The sequence below is a fragment of the Impatiens glandulifera genome, chromosome 2, assembly GCF_907164915.1.
Source record: "Impatiens glandulifera chromosome 2, dImpGla2.1, whole genome shotgun sequence".
Classification (NCBI taxonomy): Eukaryota; Viridiplantae; Streptophyta; class Magnoliopsida; order Ericales; family Balsaminaceae; genus Impatiens; species Impatiens glandulifera.
In genome coordinates this window covers 49,839,134-49,857,878 of record NC_061863.1, presented here as the reverse complement: position 1 = coordinate 49,857,878, position 18,745 = coordinate 49,839,134, and the positions used below count along the sequence as shown (strand labels likewise).

General features: G+C 31.5%; 4 protein-coding genes across 4 annotated transcripts; 3 read left to right on the top strand and 1 right to left on the bottom strand.

The window, feature by feature from the left end:
- The first annotated feature begins 1,694 nt into the window (after positions 1-1,694).
- LOC124928122 (thioredoxin M4, chloroplastic) lies at positions 1,695-2,933 on the top strand. The gene is made up of 2 exons (XM_047468651.1): positions 1,695-2,014; positions 2,460-2,933. The coding sequence occupies exons 1-2, from the start codon at positions 1,771-1,773 to the stop codon at positions 2,771-2,773; spliced, it is 558 nt and encodes a 185-aa protein (XP_047324607.1). The 5' UTR covers positions 1,695-1,770; the 3' UTR covers positions 2,774-2,933.
- A 1,872-nt stretch (positions 2,934-4,805) lies between these two features.
- LOC124925672 (choline transporter protein 1) lies at positions 4,806-7,894 on the top strand. Its single transcript, XM_047465744.1, has 9 exons — positions 4,806-5,063; positions 5,161-5,519; positions 5,594-5,739; positions 5,818-6,001; positions 6,075-6,148; positions 6,239-6,709; positions 6,794-7,054; positions 7,144-7,371; positions 7,452-7,894. The coding sequence occupies exons 1-9, from the start codon at positions 4,891-4,893 to the stop codon at positions 7,641-7,643; spliced, it is 2,088 nt and encodes a 695-aa protein (XP_047321700.1). The 5' UTR covers positions 4,806-4,890; the 3' UTR covers positions 7,644-7,894.
- A 3,021-nt stretch (positions 7,895-10,915) lies between these two features.
- On the bottom strand, positions 10,916-11,698 carry LOC124924834 (ethylene-responsive transcription factor ERF107-like). Its single transcript, XM_047464823.1, has one exon. It carries the CDS (start codon positions 11,696-11,698, stop codon positions 10,916-10,918), a length of 783 nt encoding a protein of 260 aa, XP_047320779.1.
- A 5,062-nt stretch (positions 11,699-16,760) lies between these two features.
- Positions 16,761-17,768, top strand: LOC124924833 (protein FAR1-RELATED SEQUENCE 5-like). Its single transcript, XM_047464822.1, has one exon. It carries the CDS (start codon positions 16,761-16,763, stop codon positions 17,766-17,768), a length of 1,008 nt encoding a protein of 335 aa, XP_047320778.1.
- The last annotated feature ends 977 nt before the right edge of the window (positions 17,769-18,745 follow it).

Genomic DNA, 18,745 nt, shown 5'->3' with positions numbered 1-18,745 from the left:
TTTTGGAATTTGTTTGATCTTTCTTTCTGGCCTGTTCTTGTATGATTGAATGATTGTTTTTTAAGTTGAAGCTCCTATGGAGGCGGCGAAACCCTAGATCAATCAAGAAAGATGATAACCATTTTTTTATTTATAATTTTTACCCTAATATTGGCAGTTAGACTTTCATACCAATTGACTATTAGATTGTTTGTGGTTAATAATTTTATATTAATATAATTTTAAAATACGATTTCTAAGCGCCAAATGTTCAGAATCGGTGCACCTTTTGAATCACTTGGGAACCCCCTTATCAAAGACCCTATCCCCTCCTCTCCTTATGGAGAGGGCATGAAAAAAAATGATCAAAGTTCGGATTCGGTTCTTTCGAAAATTTTCGATCCTACTGAAACATAATGTGGAAGGGTTTTGAGATACTCGAGGAAGATTGAAAGTGAGTGAGTCCCCACTCAATCTAATTGCCCTATCATTCCCTCGTGGTTGAAAAAAAAATGTAAACAATTAATAAATATATATATAATGAGAATAAAAAATTAAATATAAAATTTATTAATATTTTTTCTATTTTGACTAATTATTTCTTCTTTTTCTTATTTATTTATAAATATATATTAAATTAATTGATTTATTTATATATTTTTTTAAATGAATAATAATAGGAAAAGAATAAAAATAATTAAAAAGTTTATAACTATATTAAATTAAATAGAATATAAAATTAAATATAAATTTATCAATATTTTTTATATTGACAAATTATTTCTCTTTATATATATATATATATATATATATATATATATATATATATATATATATATATATATATATATATATATTGAATTAATTGATTTATTTATATGTTTTTTAAATGAGTAATAACAAGGAAAAGAATAAAAAAATTAATAAAATTTATAAATATATAAAAATTAAATATAAAATTTATTAATTACTACCAATAATATTATCAATGGTAGTGATTTCTCCCCAAAACCAAACACTATTAATGGTAATAATAATTATAACAACATGGTTTAACCAAACACAGAAACACTATATACTTTTATCAATTATATTTATTCTTATTTCACACATCTATTTTTTATTAAAATATTATAAGGGAGGATGTACCCATTCTCCCGAAGTTACGGGGTCATTTTGTTGACTATTAATCTCATTTCTATTCTGAATCCTCACATTCTTATTTCGATTCATTTATTTGAACCAAACACCTCCTAACTATCTTAGGTTTTTATTAAATAGGCTGTCATAGTTCAAAGGCTTAGTGGGTTTATCCCAGGCAGGCCATATTGCCCCATTTGTCATCATCGACAAACGACACGTCCGTCATTGATCTAGTTCATTGGGTAGCAATTGACAGAGGTGTTCTCTTGGAAGGCCCTTTTCCTTTTTTTTGTTAAAATAAAATGGTTAGTTAAATATTTATTACAATAGAAATTTGTGTGTTTTTAAGTTGGATTTCAGATCATTGTCTTAATAATATGACTCAAAAAGAAAAATCATGTCAACGGTTTGATAAACTTAATAATAAAAGAGTTATAGTACGAAACTAAATGGGCCTTGTAATATAAATAAGACCCATTGGATAATGAAAACAAACCCATTTCCCAAGCACGTTTCTGCCACGTTGGATCTGGGAAGTATACCAGAGTGGCAGTTTACAGATAACACCAAATTAGATTCCTCATCCATCCTTCCTACCCAACCACTCATTTTCTCTCTCCTCATTTTCGACGCAAATCGACATCTCCCATGGCCGGTGCTCTCGAGACCTTCGCCATCCCTCGCGCCTCCTCTATACCAACCGCTACGTTGACTCCAATCGGAACTTCATCTCCTTCCGGCGTTCGTAGATCGGTCAAGTTACCTAACTTCAAAGGATTGAAGATCCAGTTCGATTCTATTTCTCGTAATCCACGATGCTTGGCTAGAACAACCGTTACACGAACACCTGGAACAATCGTCTGCGAAACTCCTCAAGAGACAGCTGTCATAGGTCAATCGGTTTGTCTTTCTTCCTATCAATATTGGATTATCATCTACTAGACTTGGATACACGGTTTATGTTAATTCGATTGCCACACAATATTGACGGTCGATGGATGAATGTAGTTGTATGATGCCTTTTTCATTAACAGTAATTGACATTTAGTAGTAGTAGTAGGAAAACAGCCGAAATGTTAAATGTGTTCAGTTTGATTTGAAGACGCATATATATGAGAAATTGGATCATGATTTTGTTAGGTTAAGACAATGTATTGAAAAGTATACACACTGACCAAATTGTATTGAACAATGTTTATTTGATAATAGGATAGGATGGATCTACTGATTGATTGCAATAATCAGTGTTTTGAGCTTCGATAATTATGTTTTAGGTTTTAACATGGTTGTTTTTGAATTCAATTGTTGTCTCCTGGCTTGAACTGGCCCTAGTGCAGTGCCTGGTGTGACAGATGGAGATTGGGAATCACTCGTTCTTGGATCTGATACGGCTGTTCTAGTTGAGTTTTGGGCACCATGGTGTGGACCATGCAAGTTGATCCACCCTGTGATTGATGAATTAGCTGGGCAGTATGCAGGCAAACTCAAGTGTTTCAAGGTGAACACAGACGAGAGCCCTTTGATTGCAACTCGATATGGAATCAGGAGCATTCCAACGGTTATAATATTTAAGAATGGGGAGAAGAAAGATGCCATCATTGGTGCTGTTCCGAAATCGACTTTGACATCTAGCATAGATAAGTTAGTGTGAAGTGGGAGATATGAAGCAAAATAAATAAGGTAAAAGGCAGTCTCTTCTGTTTGGTTCTTCTTACCCAGTTTTAGTGTTTTTATTTTTATATATATGATGCTTCATGCTGCAGTCTTATTAGACATAATAATAATACATTGTGGTGTTATTATTCTGTATAGTTTTGGAATATTGTACCCCTTCTTCTTTCATGTATCATTCATATGTCCTTCCTTGAATTCAAGTATTCGAGTTTCAATGTACGAAACTCGATACGTTGAGTGTTCTGTTGAAAGTCGAGACTAGTGTCCATCTTGGAAAAGACGGTAGCAATGGTTGTTAGTTTATAAGATGAAGTTGAAATCTCAAGATGATAACAATAACATTTGTTATGTAATATGATCCTAAATGGGAGCTTCATAATGTAAGAATAAATGACAGCAACATTTTATTATTGTGTTTTATAATTGTAAGAATTTAATTATTAACTAATTGTATTCAAGTATTAATAATATATTATAATGGTGTCTTAATTGTCAAAATTTGTTTTTTTTAATATTTATTTAAAATTGAGATTAATATTGCTCTAATCCTGAAATTGCATAATTTGTTAAATAAATAAATAAAATAATTTTAGAAATTTAACACTATGTTAAAGTTTTATTAGTTAAATTATAGATATCAATTTTTTATTTATTTATAAATATCAAAATAAGGGTTCTTAAACTGTGATATTATCATCCTTGTTCCGTTTTTTTTTTTCTGAAATTTTTTAATACCATTTTCGTTCTCTTCGATTTCGAGAAATTTTCGCAGGACAATGTTAATAAAATATTTTTAAAAAATTATATAAATGAATTTTTTAATATAATATATATTGTAATATATTGAAATTTTATATTATTATATAGAAATAAATTTATCTCTCTTATAAATATAATGAATAAATAAATATATTAGTGATTTAATAAATTTAATTGTGTTTATCAGAATCGGGTGAAATCAAGATGAAAACACAAATACTATCCCATTCGATTTCGGGAAAAACTCGTCCCAAACTGAAAAATTCAGTTTAATTTTCGCGGGACGAATTCAAATTATTATCCTTGTGGGTCATATTGAATCATTGGGTGACTTGGGTACAAGGAATACTTAATATTTTTTCTATTAAGATGATAAATGGTAACAAATAAATTAAATATGTATCCCCTAGGTTATGTTTATAAGAATTTTATATATTAGTTAAAAATGCAATGAACTCATTTAGTTGAAGCATTAGAACACATTTAAAATAGTTAATTAATGATTTTTTTTTTTAAATTAAAGCTTAATTGATCTCAAGTTAACTTAATAAACATGAAATAAAAAATTCAATAAAATGATTCCTTCCAAATGAAATAAAATAATTCAATAAAATAACTTTACCAAAACAATAATGATACTTAAATATAATAAAGTTGTAGGTTAATTCATACTAACAACTTAAAAACATAATATTTTTTTTACTAATGCTTAACTTATGTATGAAAAAAAAATGAAGTGAACTTAGATAGAACTTAGTGCCAGTTTTAAAATAGATTATTTAAATGCTTAAGAGTTAAAGAGTTAAGACACTCAATTTTAAATTTGTTTTTTATTAAAAATATTTTAAATTAAAACGAGATATTACGATTTAATTTTTCAAATAATATATTTGTTATTCAGATAGTGATAATTAATTAAATCATATATGATGAGATTATTGATATTGCATTATTTGAATTTATGGTGCGTAAAAAGTGGATATAGATTTACCAATCGTTGGATTTGTTGTCCGAAAATATGTGCCATTGGATGTCTGTAAAGGAAATAGAATATTTGCGATCCCAAGGCCATCTAACGGTTCATATATTTCAAATATTAAAAAACTCAAATCAGATTTATGTAATATATTTCACTTACATTAATTAATTAATAATTCCCATCTTAAGATTGAAAAAAACGACATCTTTGTCTTCTAAAATCAAAATCCCTATTATTCCCTTAAACATCAAACACACTTTTCTACTTCACTTCCACACTTGTGTCTTGACTCTCTCTCTCTTCTTTGTGTCTTCATCTTCATCCTTCATACATTTGGGGTTTTCTATTTCGGAGAGATGAGAGCAGAGCTTGGAAAGAATCCTTCGAGCGATGGAAATGGTGAAGTGGGTGGAATCATAAAGCACAACAGGAAATGCAAAGACTTGGCCTTTCTTATCTTCTTCATTTGCTTCTGGATCGGCATGATTGTTAACTCAAGTTTCGGACTAAACCAAGGAAACCCACTCAGGTAAAGATCTTAACTTCATCTTCTCTTTTGATTTGTAGTCTATAATCTCTTACAAAGATGGGTGTTGGATTCTTTTGTTGTTTTTAAAATTGATTAGGCTTAAGTATGGATTGGACTACAAAGGAAATGTTTGTGGTGATAGACATGCTTCACCTGGATTAAGGGAGCTTGAATTAAGATACTGGATGAACCCTAATCAGGTTTATCAGAGTGGTTTAAAGGGTAGTCAATTCAAACTTGATAATGCTCGTAGCATTTGCTTATTGGATTGTCCTGTTCCTTCTGAAGATTCTCTCAATTGGGTATGTGATTATCCAGAAGGAGATGTTCGTCTTTCAGTAAATGATTGGATTGATAGGAACTATGATTACTTTGCTGATCTTACTCCTGACCTAAGAAACACCTCTCTTCAATTACAAGGTCCATGTTATCCAGTCGTTTTCCCAAGTGTTAACGGTAAGTTTTTTCTTCTTTCCTTTCTTGAATGATTGAATTAATGAATGGAATTTAACTAAAATTGACCGTTTCAGTTTACTGGACATGCCAATATTATTCTCGTCCTTCAAACGTGTCATTAAAGCATTGGCAGCAGATGGGTGGTGTCAATATTGTTGAAGACTATCTTATTGATAAATCTATTCACAAAGAGATTAATTCACGTTCAGCTGTCTTAAAGGTGGAGTCTTTTTTGTTTTTTACTTGTGAATTATGATCATGTTAAATTTGAAACTTCTTTTGTTCTTTTTATGAACAGAGATACGTTGCTGACATTGGGAAATCGTGGGGTGTTCTTATTGTTTGCGGAGGAATCTTGCCTCTGTTTCTCTCATTGTTATGGCTTTTGTTGATTAGATATTTTGTTTCTGGGATGCCATGGATAACTGTCGTCCTCTTCAACTTTCTTATAATTACAGTTACAATGCTTTACTATCTAAAAGGTTTGTGTTTCATTTTTCATGTTTTTGATAGCTGAAATCATAAAGGAATTAATTTGTTTTTGTTGGGTTTTAGCTGGATGGATTGGAAATAGAGAAATCTCCCCGATAATCGGTGAGCATGATCCATACTATAACGTAGATTCGAGGGTGGGTTTTCATAGATCTAATAATCTAATAGAATTTGTCTCTTTTTTTTCTTATATGTTAAAAATTTGGAAGAGTTTTTGTATCTTGCAGGAGCTTACTCATCTTAGAGTGGTCTCTGTTATAATGACTTTCATCATGGTTGTTGCCTTCCTCTCATCGATTGCTATAGTTCGTCGTATTCTTCATGCAACCTCGGTTCTTAAGGTTGCAGCAAAGGTGATTGGAGAAGTTAAGGCTCTTATTATCTTCCCACTCATACCGTATTCTATTCTTGCAATTTTCTACATGTTTTGGTTTGCGGTTGCTTTAAACCTCTTCAGCTCTGGTCGGGTGGTTCAGAATGACTGCAGTGCCAATTGCTGCTCTTATGAGCTTGAGTTGAAACGAGTGAGTTGTGACCGTTGTTGCGGTTATAGGATCAAATATACTTCTCATATTGGGGCTGCCATCCTTTTCCATCTGTTTGGCGGTTATTGGGCTACTCAATTTTTCTTAGCATGCTCTTCAACTGTGATCGCTGGATCTGTCGCTTCTTATTATTGGGCTCGTGGAGAATCATCTGTAAGTTCTAATTCATCATGATGAATAAGCCCTTGTTCAATCGGGGTTATTTGAATTTAATTTTTTATCAAAATTTTAATGCAGGCGGATATTCCATTCCTTTCAGTTTTCTCTTCAATGAAACGGTTGATGCGATACAGTTTGGGATCTGTTGCTATAGGCTCTTTAACCGTTTCATTTGTGGAATCGATTCGGTTTATCCTTGAGGGGATTCGTCGCAAGTTTAAAGGTGTGAATACAATGCCAGAGAGCTGGATTGGAAGGATGGCATTTCATTCTGCACATCTTTGCAGACAATGTGTTGAATGGACCATTAAATCAGTAAACCGCAATGCCTATATCATGGTATATTTGTTTTGCAACCCATTATAAATATTTCTCATCTTTTTTCTTCTAATATAATTTTATATTTGAAATCTTGATTGCGTTCTTAGATTGCCATAACGGGTAAAACCTTTTTTAAAGCCTCGGAGATTGCAACCGAGTTGATCATGAGTAACATATTACGGATTGGGAAAGTGAACGTAATTGGGGATGTTATACTCTTTCTCGGGAAACTCTGTGTTAGCCTTTCGAGTGCGGTTTTCGCTTTCCTCATGTTGAACACTCACAACTTCGATGGGGCATCCAACAAAATCTCTTCGCCATTGTTTCCTGTCCTGGTAAGACACTTAATGATAGAGCTTATTACATCTCACAAATATTTCTTATTTTGCGTGATTTATGAAACATATAATTGCAGATATGTTGGGCTTTGGGTTACATTGTGGCTACACTCTTCTTCGGCGTAGTGGAGATGTCGATAGATACGATAATCCTCTCGTTTTGCCAAGACTCCGATGAACACCAAGGCACAGCACAATATGCGCCACCCCTTCTCCTTGAAACTCTCATCAATAATGACCAGAATGAGATGCAAAGACTCACTCAATAGAAGGAAGAAAGCTTTTGTTGATGAAACCAAAGACAATATAATCAATCATGTATTATTATTATTATTATTATGTTGTTTCTGTTCTGTCATATTTAAGATTCATCCATTGGATACAAGTTAAAAACAGTTTTGGATTCATGACTTATTGTATATAATAATTTTATTGCTCTGGCAACAAAACCAACAATCTTACTAAAAGCTAAGGCATTATTGGTCCATGCTATACTCCATTGAAGAGTATTGTTTCATTACATTTGTTCACCATTGCTTGCTTCTGCTTCTTTAAGAGAATCATCCAGCATTCTATCCCTATTCTGAAAGATCGACACGCTATTTTGAGATAAAAAGAGAAAATATTCCAAAATGATGTATCTACATACTGATAGCACTTCCAACAGCACAAGCCCATAGAATCCTCATGGACCATTTGTAACTGTCAATAATAGATGACAAAAGCATCATCATCATTAGTATGTGTTGAAGAATGAAAGACATGTATCATTAGTATCTATGCTTGTGTAAAAGAAGCCACATCTGGATCATTTTAGTATGATAAGGCTACAAAATGCAGAAATGACAGGGGTAGAGTCTTGAACCAAAGGGCTCATGTCTCACATTCGATTCTCACTGAAAATCAAGGTGAAACGTTATGGCAGGGGAATGTTGTGCTAGCCTCCATTTGGAAAAGAGAAACATGGTAAAGCTTGGGAAAATCTCAATTGTTCATCTTCCATGGCCCTAACACAAAGACAGGTACCATCAAAATCAATAGGACAACCCCAGAGCAAGTTCACATAATCTCTCCCAGATTTTAAGTACCCACTTTTCTAGAAGATTTACACTAACTAGAGTTCTAGGTTAACATATGGTAAACCCAAGGTTCTAGACCTTCTAATTTAGAGAGGCCTTCCTTGACATTGCCAAAATTAGTCTAGACCTCATCCTATACACCCAAAGTTATAAGTTAAGGTAATCAATGATAAATTTAATAACATAAAAAAGCATGTAAACTGACAATTATACAAGACACTGATTTACAATATCTTCCAAGCAGTCAACAAATTTTTACCAATTCCAAGTAAAATTTTGATTTCGACTTTTGTTACAGTGAATTGTGAAGTCCTTTGTATCTGAACATTGGATAGCATTGGGCCTTATTGAACTTTTATTTTATTTTCAGTATTTTTTATATAAACACTATATGATATATAATGGGAAGAATGTCAATTTTACACACAAAGTTGTAGGAATGTGTCAAATTTACTTATTAAGTATTAAAATTTTATTTATATGTATGAACTTGTCAAAAAATGTCAAATATATTTAAAATAACAGAAATATTAAACGGTTTTAAAAATTTTGCCACATGTAATATCCACATATTTTTTATTTTTTAAATTGACATTACTTTAATTATTTTTCCATTATTTTTTCATTTAAGCAAAATTTATTTTTACTTTCTCTCTCATCCCTCCACAGCTCTTCATTTTTTTTCTAACTTTTCTCTCTTTGATTAACTCAAGTTCTTTTGGATTTTTACCTTCTTCTAACCTCCAAGTGCTCCCTAACTGAACTTTAAATAGACTTTAAATAGTCATCATCGTTGGTGGAAGTTTTTATTGGCCGATTCTTAAATCATAGACGTTGTGGCCAAAATCTTCATTAGTCGAACCCTGAATCATTGTCGCCATTAGCGGACAATGCCGAATCAAGGTAAAATCTCCCTTAACCGACTTGTTTTAATTTTAGTTTTCATAATACTCACCCTGTTAAACTTTATCAGCTCCCAGACGTAACCCCCAAATCCAAGTCTTTCTTAGGTAAACCTTACACTATCATCATCATTGGTTGAAACATTCATTGATCGAATCCTAAATTGTCAATGTTGTGGTGAAGTCTTTGTTGGCCGAATCCTAAATTGCCAATGCTGTGGTGAAGTCTTAATAACTCGTTACTTTTTAGAACAATTTTTATAATTAATCAATTAAATATTATTATTAATAATAAAATTACTAATAGATGGAGAAATGAAGAAATGTTTAAAGAAAATGGTAAGTTGTGAGGGTAAAGAAAGAGAAAATAAATAAGAAATTTTTTTAATGTTTTGTTTGAATAAAAAATAATTAAAGTAATGTCAATTTAAAAAAATAAAAAATATGTGGATATTACATGTGGCAAAAATTTTAACACCGTTTAACATTTCTGTTATTTTAAATATATTTGACACTTTTTGACAAGTTCATACATATAAATGGAATTTTGATACTTAATAAGTAAATTTGACACCTTCTTACAACTTGAGGTGTAAAATTGGCATTCTTCCCGATATATAATATGTTAACATCAAAATAAAACAAAAAATTAGCTGACCTCTTATATGATTATTTCCTCCTAGATTGTCATCATTTGTAATTTTTCATGTTTGACTTAACCAAATGTGTAACTAGCTAGAACCCATAACAAACCTTAATTTATATGTTGATATTAACTTATTTTTTTGACATGAATTACTTTTGATTTTAACTTTGTATTAAAACAAGGAATTACAGAGAAAGTTTGTAATTGGTGAATATTATCTAATTTGACTTTTGTTAATTGTGAACATGCATGCACGGCAACAAAATATCTGACTTTGCTCTATTCAATTGAACACTTCAACAATAAACATAGACGTTTCACATTTTGACAAGTACTTGGAAGATATCTCATATTTAATTAGTTTAATATATTAAAAAACTTTCTGATCACAATTGTTTATAATTTTTGGTAGGACACTTTGGCACTAATACTAATGTTTTATATTATCTTTCTCATTATACTTAAACAGCTTTTTTAAAAATCAATATACAAAGTCCGATCAAGATTACACTAAGAAGTCGCAAGCATGGACTAGATTAGAAGGTTTTGTTTAAACTACGGCCGTATACCAACTAACATTGCACCAACAAACTTGTTGGATCTTCGGATTTTTAGGTTATTTTAAGCTTTTTTAACTAAAACTTAACCAACACTTTATTAATTTATTCACTTTTTTATCTATTAAAGTTACTTTTTATTTAATTATTTCAAATTAATTTATCCAAGAAATAGAAAACAAGTTAATTTAATGATATTTGGGTTAATAAACACCCAAAAATTAGTTTTTTTTTAAGAATTCTTTTCTTCAAATAGGTTTTAATTCCTCAAACAAGCTCCACACATATAAGTTAATCAATCCCAAATCAAAACAAAACTCATTAATTAATGTTAACAATAGATTCTAAAACACTTTTTCATTCCATATCCCACAAATATTGATCCAACAATAGATTATGATCATCTTGTGTTTCACCAATCCAAGCAAATTCCTCTTTATTTTCTCTCCTTTTATCAGCTTCTTCTATCAAACTCTCCTTTGCTTCATCATCTGTAACCTGATCAAGCTGACTTGGGTTTTCAGTATCTTTTCTTTGACTTGATCCCTCAATCATTTCATCAGACACACGATCTTGATCATCACGGCCAAGAAAGAGGTGGGGAAAATTGAGGTGGGCTTTCTCTCCTCTCAACTTATAAGCCTCACGATCGAACGCCATCGCGGCTTGCTCAGGGGTGTCGAAAGTCCCCAACCAGAGCCTACTACGGTTCCTAGGAAGACGAATCTCAGCTACCCATTTGCCCCAGTGCCGCTGTCTCACTCCCCTGTAAAGCTTGGTGCTTGAATTTAGGCTCTGCGATTGGCCAAAACTATCAGAGTCTTTGATTTGCGGCATGAAACAGAGCATGCTTGAAGGTGGCTTGGGCAAGAGAATAGGGAGACGAGATCGTTTGATCATAGGGAAATGGATATGATCATGATTATAGTTTGGTGGGAATAATATTGGAGTTATTAACTGTGAATCTAATTCGTCTAGTGCAAAAGGGAAGGGATGCTTTGATGAAGGGTGTGAGATGATTATGGTGCTTTTTAATCTCTGATCATGATGATGAAGATGAAGATCATGTGTATGATTATGATCCTCATGAACCCGTTTATAATTACTAGATCCCATGTCTTTAGCTGGATTCTGCTCCATGTATATTTCACTTCAGGATCTATGGTATACCTAGCTATATATATAGAGAGAGAAATAACAAATAATGGCTGATCAAGAGCCTAATTCAATGGTTGAATATCTTATAATTATTATTTTAAAGGTTCAAAATTTATTAATGTTAAAAACAAATAATATTGAGTAGAAATTTCTTCTATTAATTAAATTAAGGTCATTTGTCACGCTCAATCTTGTTCAACAAGTAAATGCATGCATCATGTCTTTGGATTTTTGTAACTTTAATGTATACATTAATTAATTTCAACTGATTATAAAAATATTTAAGCAGAGCTTGTTTGATGTTGGGTTATTTGATATTTTTATTGTGTTTATTTAGAAAAAGTATTGTTTTATGAAAAAATAAGTTATTTTAGTTTTAAATTGCATGAATTATTATATTATATTTTTATATTTAAATTTTATAAAAGCAAAATAAAGACATTTTAATATTTTATTTGATAATTTGAGTGATTAAATAGTTAAAAATAAAATAAAATATGATATGTGAGATTTTAGTATTAAAAAAAACTAATACCAAATGAGCTCCAAAAATCACCTTGTAAGAAAATATGTTGTAAACATCAATTCGAAATTCTATACTTTATAAATAAATTGATCAATAATCATATAATTTAAAACTTTGTATCAATATTCTTAAAAAAAAAAAACTCCCATAACTCAAGCAATAATTAACATAATTTTTAACATTTTAAAATAAAATCATAAATATCATGCTTAATTTCACATGCCTCAATTTACATTCCATTACTTTTCATTTGCATAGATGTTGTAAATATTATTTGGCAAAAGTAGAGAGAACTCTCATAACCCACCATGATAGTTCAAAAGTGGCAAAGATAGGAGATCGATTTCAATTATAATGTTTTAAATTGAAGTGGAAAAATGACGGTAAATAATGTTAATTTTCTATATTTAAAATAAAATAAATAAATAAAGGCTCTCACACTTATGCTAGTTAGGTGTGGTTGAACAAACAACATCTTTTTTATGTGATATTCTTAAAACAAATGAGAATTTGTTAAAATGGTGTGAAATAAAAAAAATACTAATATGTTAAATCAAAACAAGACCAATGAAAACAAGTTTTTTTAGATGTGTAAATAGCTATGAAACATTTTAATTAAATATAACTATAGTTACTTTGTTAATAAAAACTATAGGATCATTCTAAAACAAGAAGTGTTGAATGTAGATGCACAAAATATCAATCAATTATTATTATTAAAAAATTCAATCAAACATACTATAATTAACTTAAAGATCCTATTAAACATGGGAAACAATAATAAACTATAACACATACATCTCAAATGACATTGAGACATAAAAATAATATAAAAGGTAAATGATAAAAAAAAACATTTAAAAATTATTGTTTAAATGAATTTTCTTATGGTTTAAATGAATTTGATCAGATATATGGGTGCATTATTATTGATATCATTCTTTGAGAATCTTGTGCACATCATGACATCACATTGTCTCCTAATTTGAGGCCTCTAAGTACCCTAATTAATTAATTAATTAATTATTTGTGATTGAAATAACATGCATGCACATATGTACCATTACTAGAACATTTCCAAATTAAGATATTAAACTCCAAATTGATCATCATCTGTCCTATTCGAAGACATTTTGAGGTGGAGAGTTTGTTGTATTATATATTGTTATGACATCCTTTCAATACATGTAAGGTCGTATATGATCATTTGTTCTTGTAATTAACAATCAACCACCATCTTAATTTCCTATAATAGTTTACTTAATTTATTTTCAAGGGATGAACAACAAATGGCAAACATATTATTATTTAATTGTTTATAATTTAGCATTGACAATAAAAAAAATGCTTAGTCCACTTCTATAAAATGATATATATTGGTTACTTTATTGAAAAATAAAAATGTTACCTAACCCTTCATGTTTGTGAAGGGTAATATTTCAATATTTGGCCAAAGCACAGCCTTTAACAAATAAAGACATTAATCATGTAATGGTGTTGCCCTAATTGACTCCATTTCTCACACTCCTCAAATTTAACTATTTTTTATACAATACTAGTATTGATTAATTATGAAATCGTGCACACTTATATTATGTTTTTGCAAAAATATATTGATGGACTTTCGACATATGTTTATAATCATAAACATTGCACCAACATTAGTGCTTGCACCAAATTTTCGAATGAATTGATTATAATTTTTCACAATTAGCCTGTCAATATGATTTTTTTTCATGCATTTATTTACTTTATGACAAAAACAAGCATAAAAATAACTTAAAAATTGGTTTCCAAAAAAAGTGGAGGTTGAAATAGTCTCAGATAACCTTGAGGGGCGATCGATCCATCGATCGATCAACTGTTGTTGTTGTAGTAGTAGGTGGTCATGCCAACATCAACTTCTCCAAATTGTAACACTCCTAATTCTCTCCGGACTTAGAGAAGAATACAAGTAAAACAAAGATACTAAGCAATTGAAGAAAATGAAGGCTGCTCCTGCTGCAAATACACCCTTTCTCAATGTCTCACAAGAAGGAGGATCATTGATGTACAATGACCTATACTTTGTGTGATAAGCATTCCTCACTGAACCAGCCAACAAACATGATTCACCAATTGTGAAGAAAACCCTAATCATGCATTATAATAATGTACACAATTAATAATTACCCATTGAATTCAACAATCAAAGAAATAAACAATCATGTTTTACCAGCAAATGAAGAAGAGAAGGAAATCCCAAGCCCTAGAACAAGTAGTTTTCAGAGTCTTCACACAGTAGAAGCATTGGGTTGACACCATTATCACTACTTGGTTTGCTAAGAAAAACAACAAGGCACCCACACCATAACCGGTGGCTATATCTGAGTCATAGAAGCAATATCTGTTGTTCCCATCCGCATCCAGTTTGATTACGGCCTGATTTCATAGTTTATCATAGAACCATTTTTTCAGCATTATACTTAGATGATGTTCTGATTAAACTCAAAGTTTTCTCGATCGAAATTTCTTAAGAAGAGCATGGACTAGGTATTATATGAAACATTAGATGAAAACAATTGGATATATGAAAAAATCATGTAGAGACGCCGATTACTTACAGTGCTCTTCCTCTGTTCGGCAGCAATAGCCAGTCCGAAGGCTATTGCATCGAATACGATTACGAAGATTGAGATTTGCAAAAGCTTTGACGCCATTATTCGAGCTTGGTCTTCTATAGGTGTGCTGAAAATGAAGGTGTGCTGAAAATGAAGGTGTGTTGGAGAGAGAGAATGGAATTATGACGTGCCAACCCAAGCATGAAAATGGAGATTTCATCCAGACAGAACTATTTCTCTTAATTAGACACGGGAAGAAGACGATCGGGCTCACTTCTAAATTTTCTCTATTATATTATTATGTTCTAATTTATTTGATAAACTAAAATATTATTTTTACTTTTCTTTTTATTAAATTTTAAATATAAAATACATTTTCATAACTAAAATAATTACAAACTTGAATTTTTTTTTTTATCAAATAAAGTGATTTTTTTTATAATTAAACAAAAAAAACAAAAACCCATAAATAACCAAGATCAAACAAACTTTTGCATAAATAATTAATTAACTTACCTTTATAATTATTTTGTTTTTATTGACACATTTTAAGACAATTTTAGTGTCACGGCCTATTAAAGAGATGTCGAGACTCATTAAAGTTTTGGCCGGGTTCAACTCAATAATTATTCTAGTTAATGAAGCAATATTTTAATTTAAGAATGGAGATATTATAGTTTAAGAATAAATATACTAATTTAGGAAGAGATATTTTAGTTAAGAAAAGAGATATCTTAATTAAACGTGTAATTAATTTATAATTGGATAGTAAGTAAGTCTTATAAATACCTAAAAGTTATTACATTGTAATTATCAAGTATTCAATATTGTAATCATGTAATGGTGTTGCCCTAATTGACCCAAATTTCTCACGCTCCTCAAATTCCCGTACATTTGTTAAGAAGAATAACGATGAACCCGAAAATTAAATTAACTACACTTAGGCAATACTAGTATTGATTATGACATCATGCCCACTTATATTATGTTTTGAGAAATGATACAGACAGCTACTGGGAGAGCGATTCTCCCAGCGACTGTCTACGTGGCCGGCCACGTAGGTAGGCCAAAAAAAAAAAAATATTAACCCAGAAGCACCTAGAAGCCCGCCATTAATTTCACATTTACCGCTCATCTCAACGCTCACTCTCTCACTCAAGATCATCATCTAATGATTCTACAAACTCCAGCGTCTTCATCGTCTACGATTTCCGTCCAATTTCTGATCTCCGTCCGTTCTCCGTCGAATACGATTTTCGACCTCTCTCCATTCTCATCTTCGGTTGTCCGCTCTCTAGCGCCTTCATCGTCTGCAATTTCCGTCCAATTTCTGACCTCCGTCCGTTCTCCATCGACTACGATTTCCGACCTCCCTCCATTCGGTTGTCCACTCCCTATCTCCCGCTTCCAGTTTGTAACCCCTGAATGTAGAGAGGTTTGTCCAAGTATCATTATTAATTGTTCAAGAAAATATTGTAATGTCGTTATTTTAGAGAAATGAACTGTATTTAGTTTTGTTCATAAACTATATATAACTGAAATGTCATGTTCTTTTAACTACAATGTCATGTTCTTTCAACTATAATGTTATGTTTTTAACACTACAATGTCATGTCATGTTTTGCACTAAAATAAAATGTCTATTAAACTGCAGTTCATTTTAATAAAATTGAATGTCATGTTTATTATTTCAAAACATGACATTCAAGTTTAATACAACATTAAAATTGACAATTTTCATTTTTAATATTTTTTCATTTTTTGTATTTTGAATTTCGGTTACATTACACTTTCAACTGTAATGCCATGTTTTTTCAAATGCAATGTCATGTTCTTTCAACCGCAATGTTATGTTTTTAACACTGCAATGTCATGTCATGTTTTTAATACTGAAATTTCTCTCTTATTTTTCAGCTTCATGGGTGAACCATCATCATCCCCTCCCAATGTTCAAATCCCCATTGTTGGCATGACTTTTGATTCTGAAAATGAACTTCGTGAGTATTATAATGCTTACGCACAATCAAAGGGTTTTGGCATTTGTAAGTTAGGAGCAAGAAATGGGCAAGATGGAAAGCAAAAGTGGTTCTCCATTGCATGTGCTAAAAATGGTGTATTTACTTCAAAAGGGAAAAATATTTTACAACTTAGACCTTCCATCAAGACGAATTGTAAGGCTAAGATTAACGTTGCTATTAGGAATGAGTGTGAATTTGAGATTACTAGTGTCTACCTTGAGCACAACCATATATTGAGCCCGGGAAAGTCTAGACATATTAGATCTCACAAAGTTCTAGATTCAATTGCGAAGAGAAGATTGGAAGTAAACGACGTAGCTGGAATACCTTTGTCAAAAACATTTCAATCTATTGTGGTTGAAGCTGGAGGATATGAGAATTTGAACTTTGATGAGAGAAGTTGTAGAAATTTTATTTCGAAAGCTAGAAGGTTGAGGTTAGGAAATGGTGATGCCGAAGCTCTTTGTCAATATTTCAACCGAATGCAAAGTAGATGTTTAAATTTTTATTATCTTTATGATCTAGACGAGGAATCCCGGATAAAGAATGTATTTTGGGCTGATGGTAGATGTAGGGCTGCTTATGAGTATTTTTCGGATGTCATAACTTTTGACACAACATATTTGACAAACCGCTATGACATGCCTTTTGCTCCCTTTGTCGGGGTTAATCATCATGGACAATCTATTTTGCTCGGATGTGGATTACTATCTAGTGAGGATTCTGAGTCATTTATTTGGCTTTTCAAAGCCTGGTTGTCATGTATGCACGGACGTGCTCCAAAGGCAATAATCACTGACCAATGTCGATCAATGGCCATTGCTATTAAAAAAGTATTTCCAAACACCAATCATCGTTTTTGTCTTTGGCATATCATGAAGAAACTCCCTACAAAGTTGGCTGCTTAGAGGAGTTTGAATTGGAGGATAATGATTGGTTGAACTCTTTGCACGTACAACGATCTAAATGGATTCCTGTGTATGTTAAATGTCACTTCTGGGCAGGCATGTCAACATCGCAAAGAAGTGAAAGTATGAATGCATTTTTTGATGACTTTGTTCATTCGAAAACATCCTTAAAACAGTTTGTTAAACAATATGATAGGGCACTGAAGAAAAATATAGAGAAGGAAAAGAAACTGGATTTTTAGTCTTTTAATTCCACCATTCCAATTGTTAGTGGTTATTCTTTGGAAAGACAATTTCAAAGTGTATATACTAACGACATTTTTAAGTTGTTTCAGAATGAAGTGACATGATTGATGTTTTGTGACACATCCATAATTGAAGACGATGGGAGAACTACTATATTTGGAGTAGTGGAGTCAATTTTGGGTACTAATGGAGAACATTTGAGGGATGTTTCATTCAAGGTACACTACACCCCTGTGGAGAGTTTTGTAAACTGTCAATGTCTAATGTTTGAGTATAGAGGGATTTTGTGTAGGCATATTTTGGCAGTTTTGAGAAGAATGAAAGTGAATCAGATGCCGGTGAATTATATATTGGATCGTTGGCGCAAAGATTTGAAACGAGGTTATCAAAGCATCACTAACATTTATGATTCAGATGTGTGTGATAGTCAAAGAAATCGTTATAACTATCTAGCTCCAATGATTCAAGAGGTTCAACAACTTGCATCAATGTCTGAAGATAATACTTCTGTTTTGGCTGAAGTGTTGAAAGAAATGAAAGAAAAATTTATGTTAGATTCAACATCATCAACAACTACCACACCGCCAATAACTACTACGCAAACAGAAAAATTGATTCATTCTCCCGTGAGAGTAAGAGCTCGGGGTAGACCAACAACAAAACGAAAACAATCTGTCATTGAAAAGATTACGAAATCGGCTACAAGGGCTCGAAAAAAGGTTAGTTTCTGC

What these genes read in the sequence shown, in the direction of transcription:
- LOC124928122 (XM_047468651.1), top strand. Translation starts at nt 1,771, where the DNA reads ATGGCCGGTGCTCTCGAGACCTTCGCCATCCCTCGCGCCTCCTCTATA. An exon ending in TCAAGAGACAGCTGTCATAG is followed by an intron (nt 2,015 to 2,459) that starts GTCAATCGGTTT and finishes GCCCTAGTGCAG; the next exon opens with TGCCTGGTGTGACAGATGGA.
- LOC124925672 (XM_047465744.1), top strand. Translation starts at nt 4,891, where the DNA reads ATGAGAGCAGAGCTTGGAAAGAATCCTTCGAGCGATGGAAATGGTGAA. An exon ending in ACTATAACGTAGATTCGAGG is followed by an intron (nt 6,149 to 6,238) that starts GTGGGTTTTCAT and finishes TGTATCTTGCAG; the next exon opens with GAGCTTACTCATCTTAGAGT. An exon ending in CGCCATTGTTTCCTGTCCTG is followed by an intron (nt 7,372 to 7,451) that starts GTAAGACACTTA and finishes ATATAATTGCAG; the next exon opens with ATATGTTGGGCTTTGGGTTA.
- LOC124924834 (XM_047464823.1), bottom strand. Translation starts at nt 11,698, where the DNA reads ATGGAGCAGAATCCAGCTAAAGACATGGGATCTAGTAATTATAAACGG.
- LOC124924833 (XM_047464822.1), top strand. Translation starts at nt 16,761, where the DNA reads ATGGGTGAACCATCATCATCCCCTCCCAATGTTCAAATCCCCATTGTT.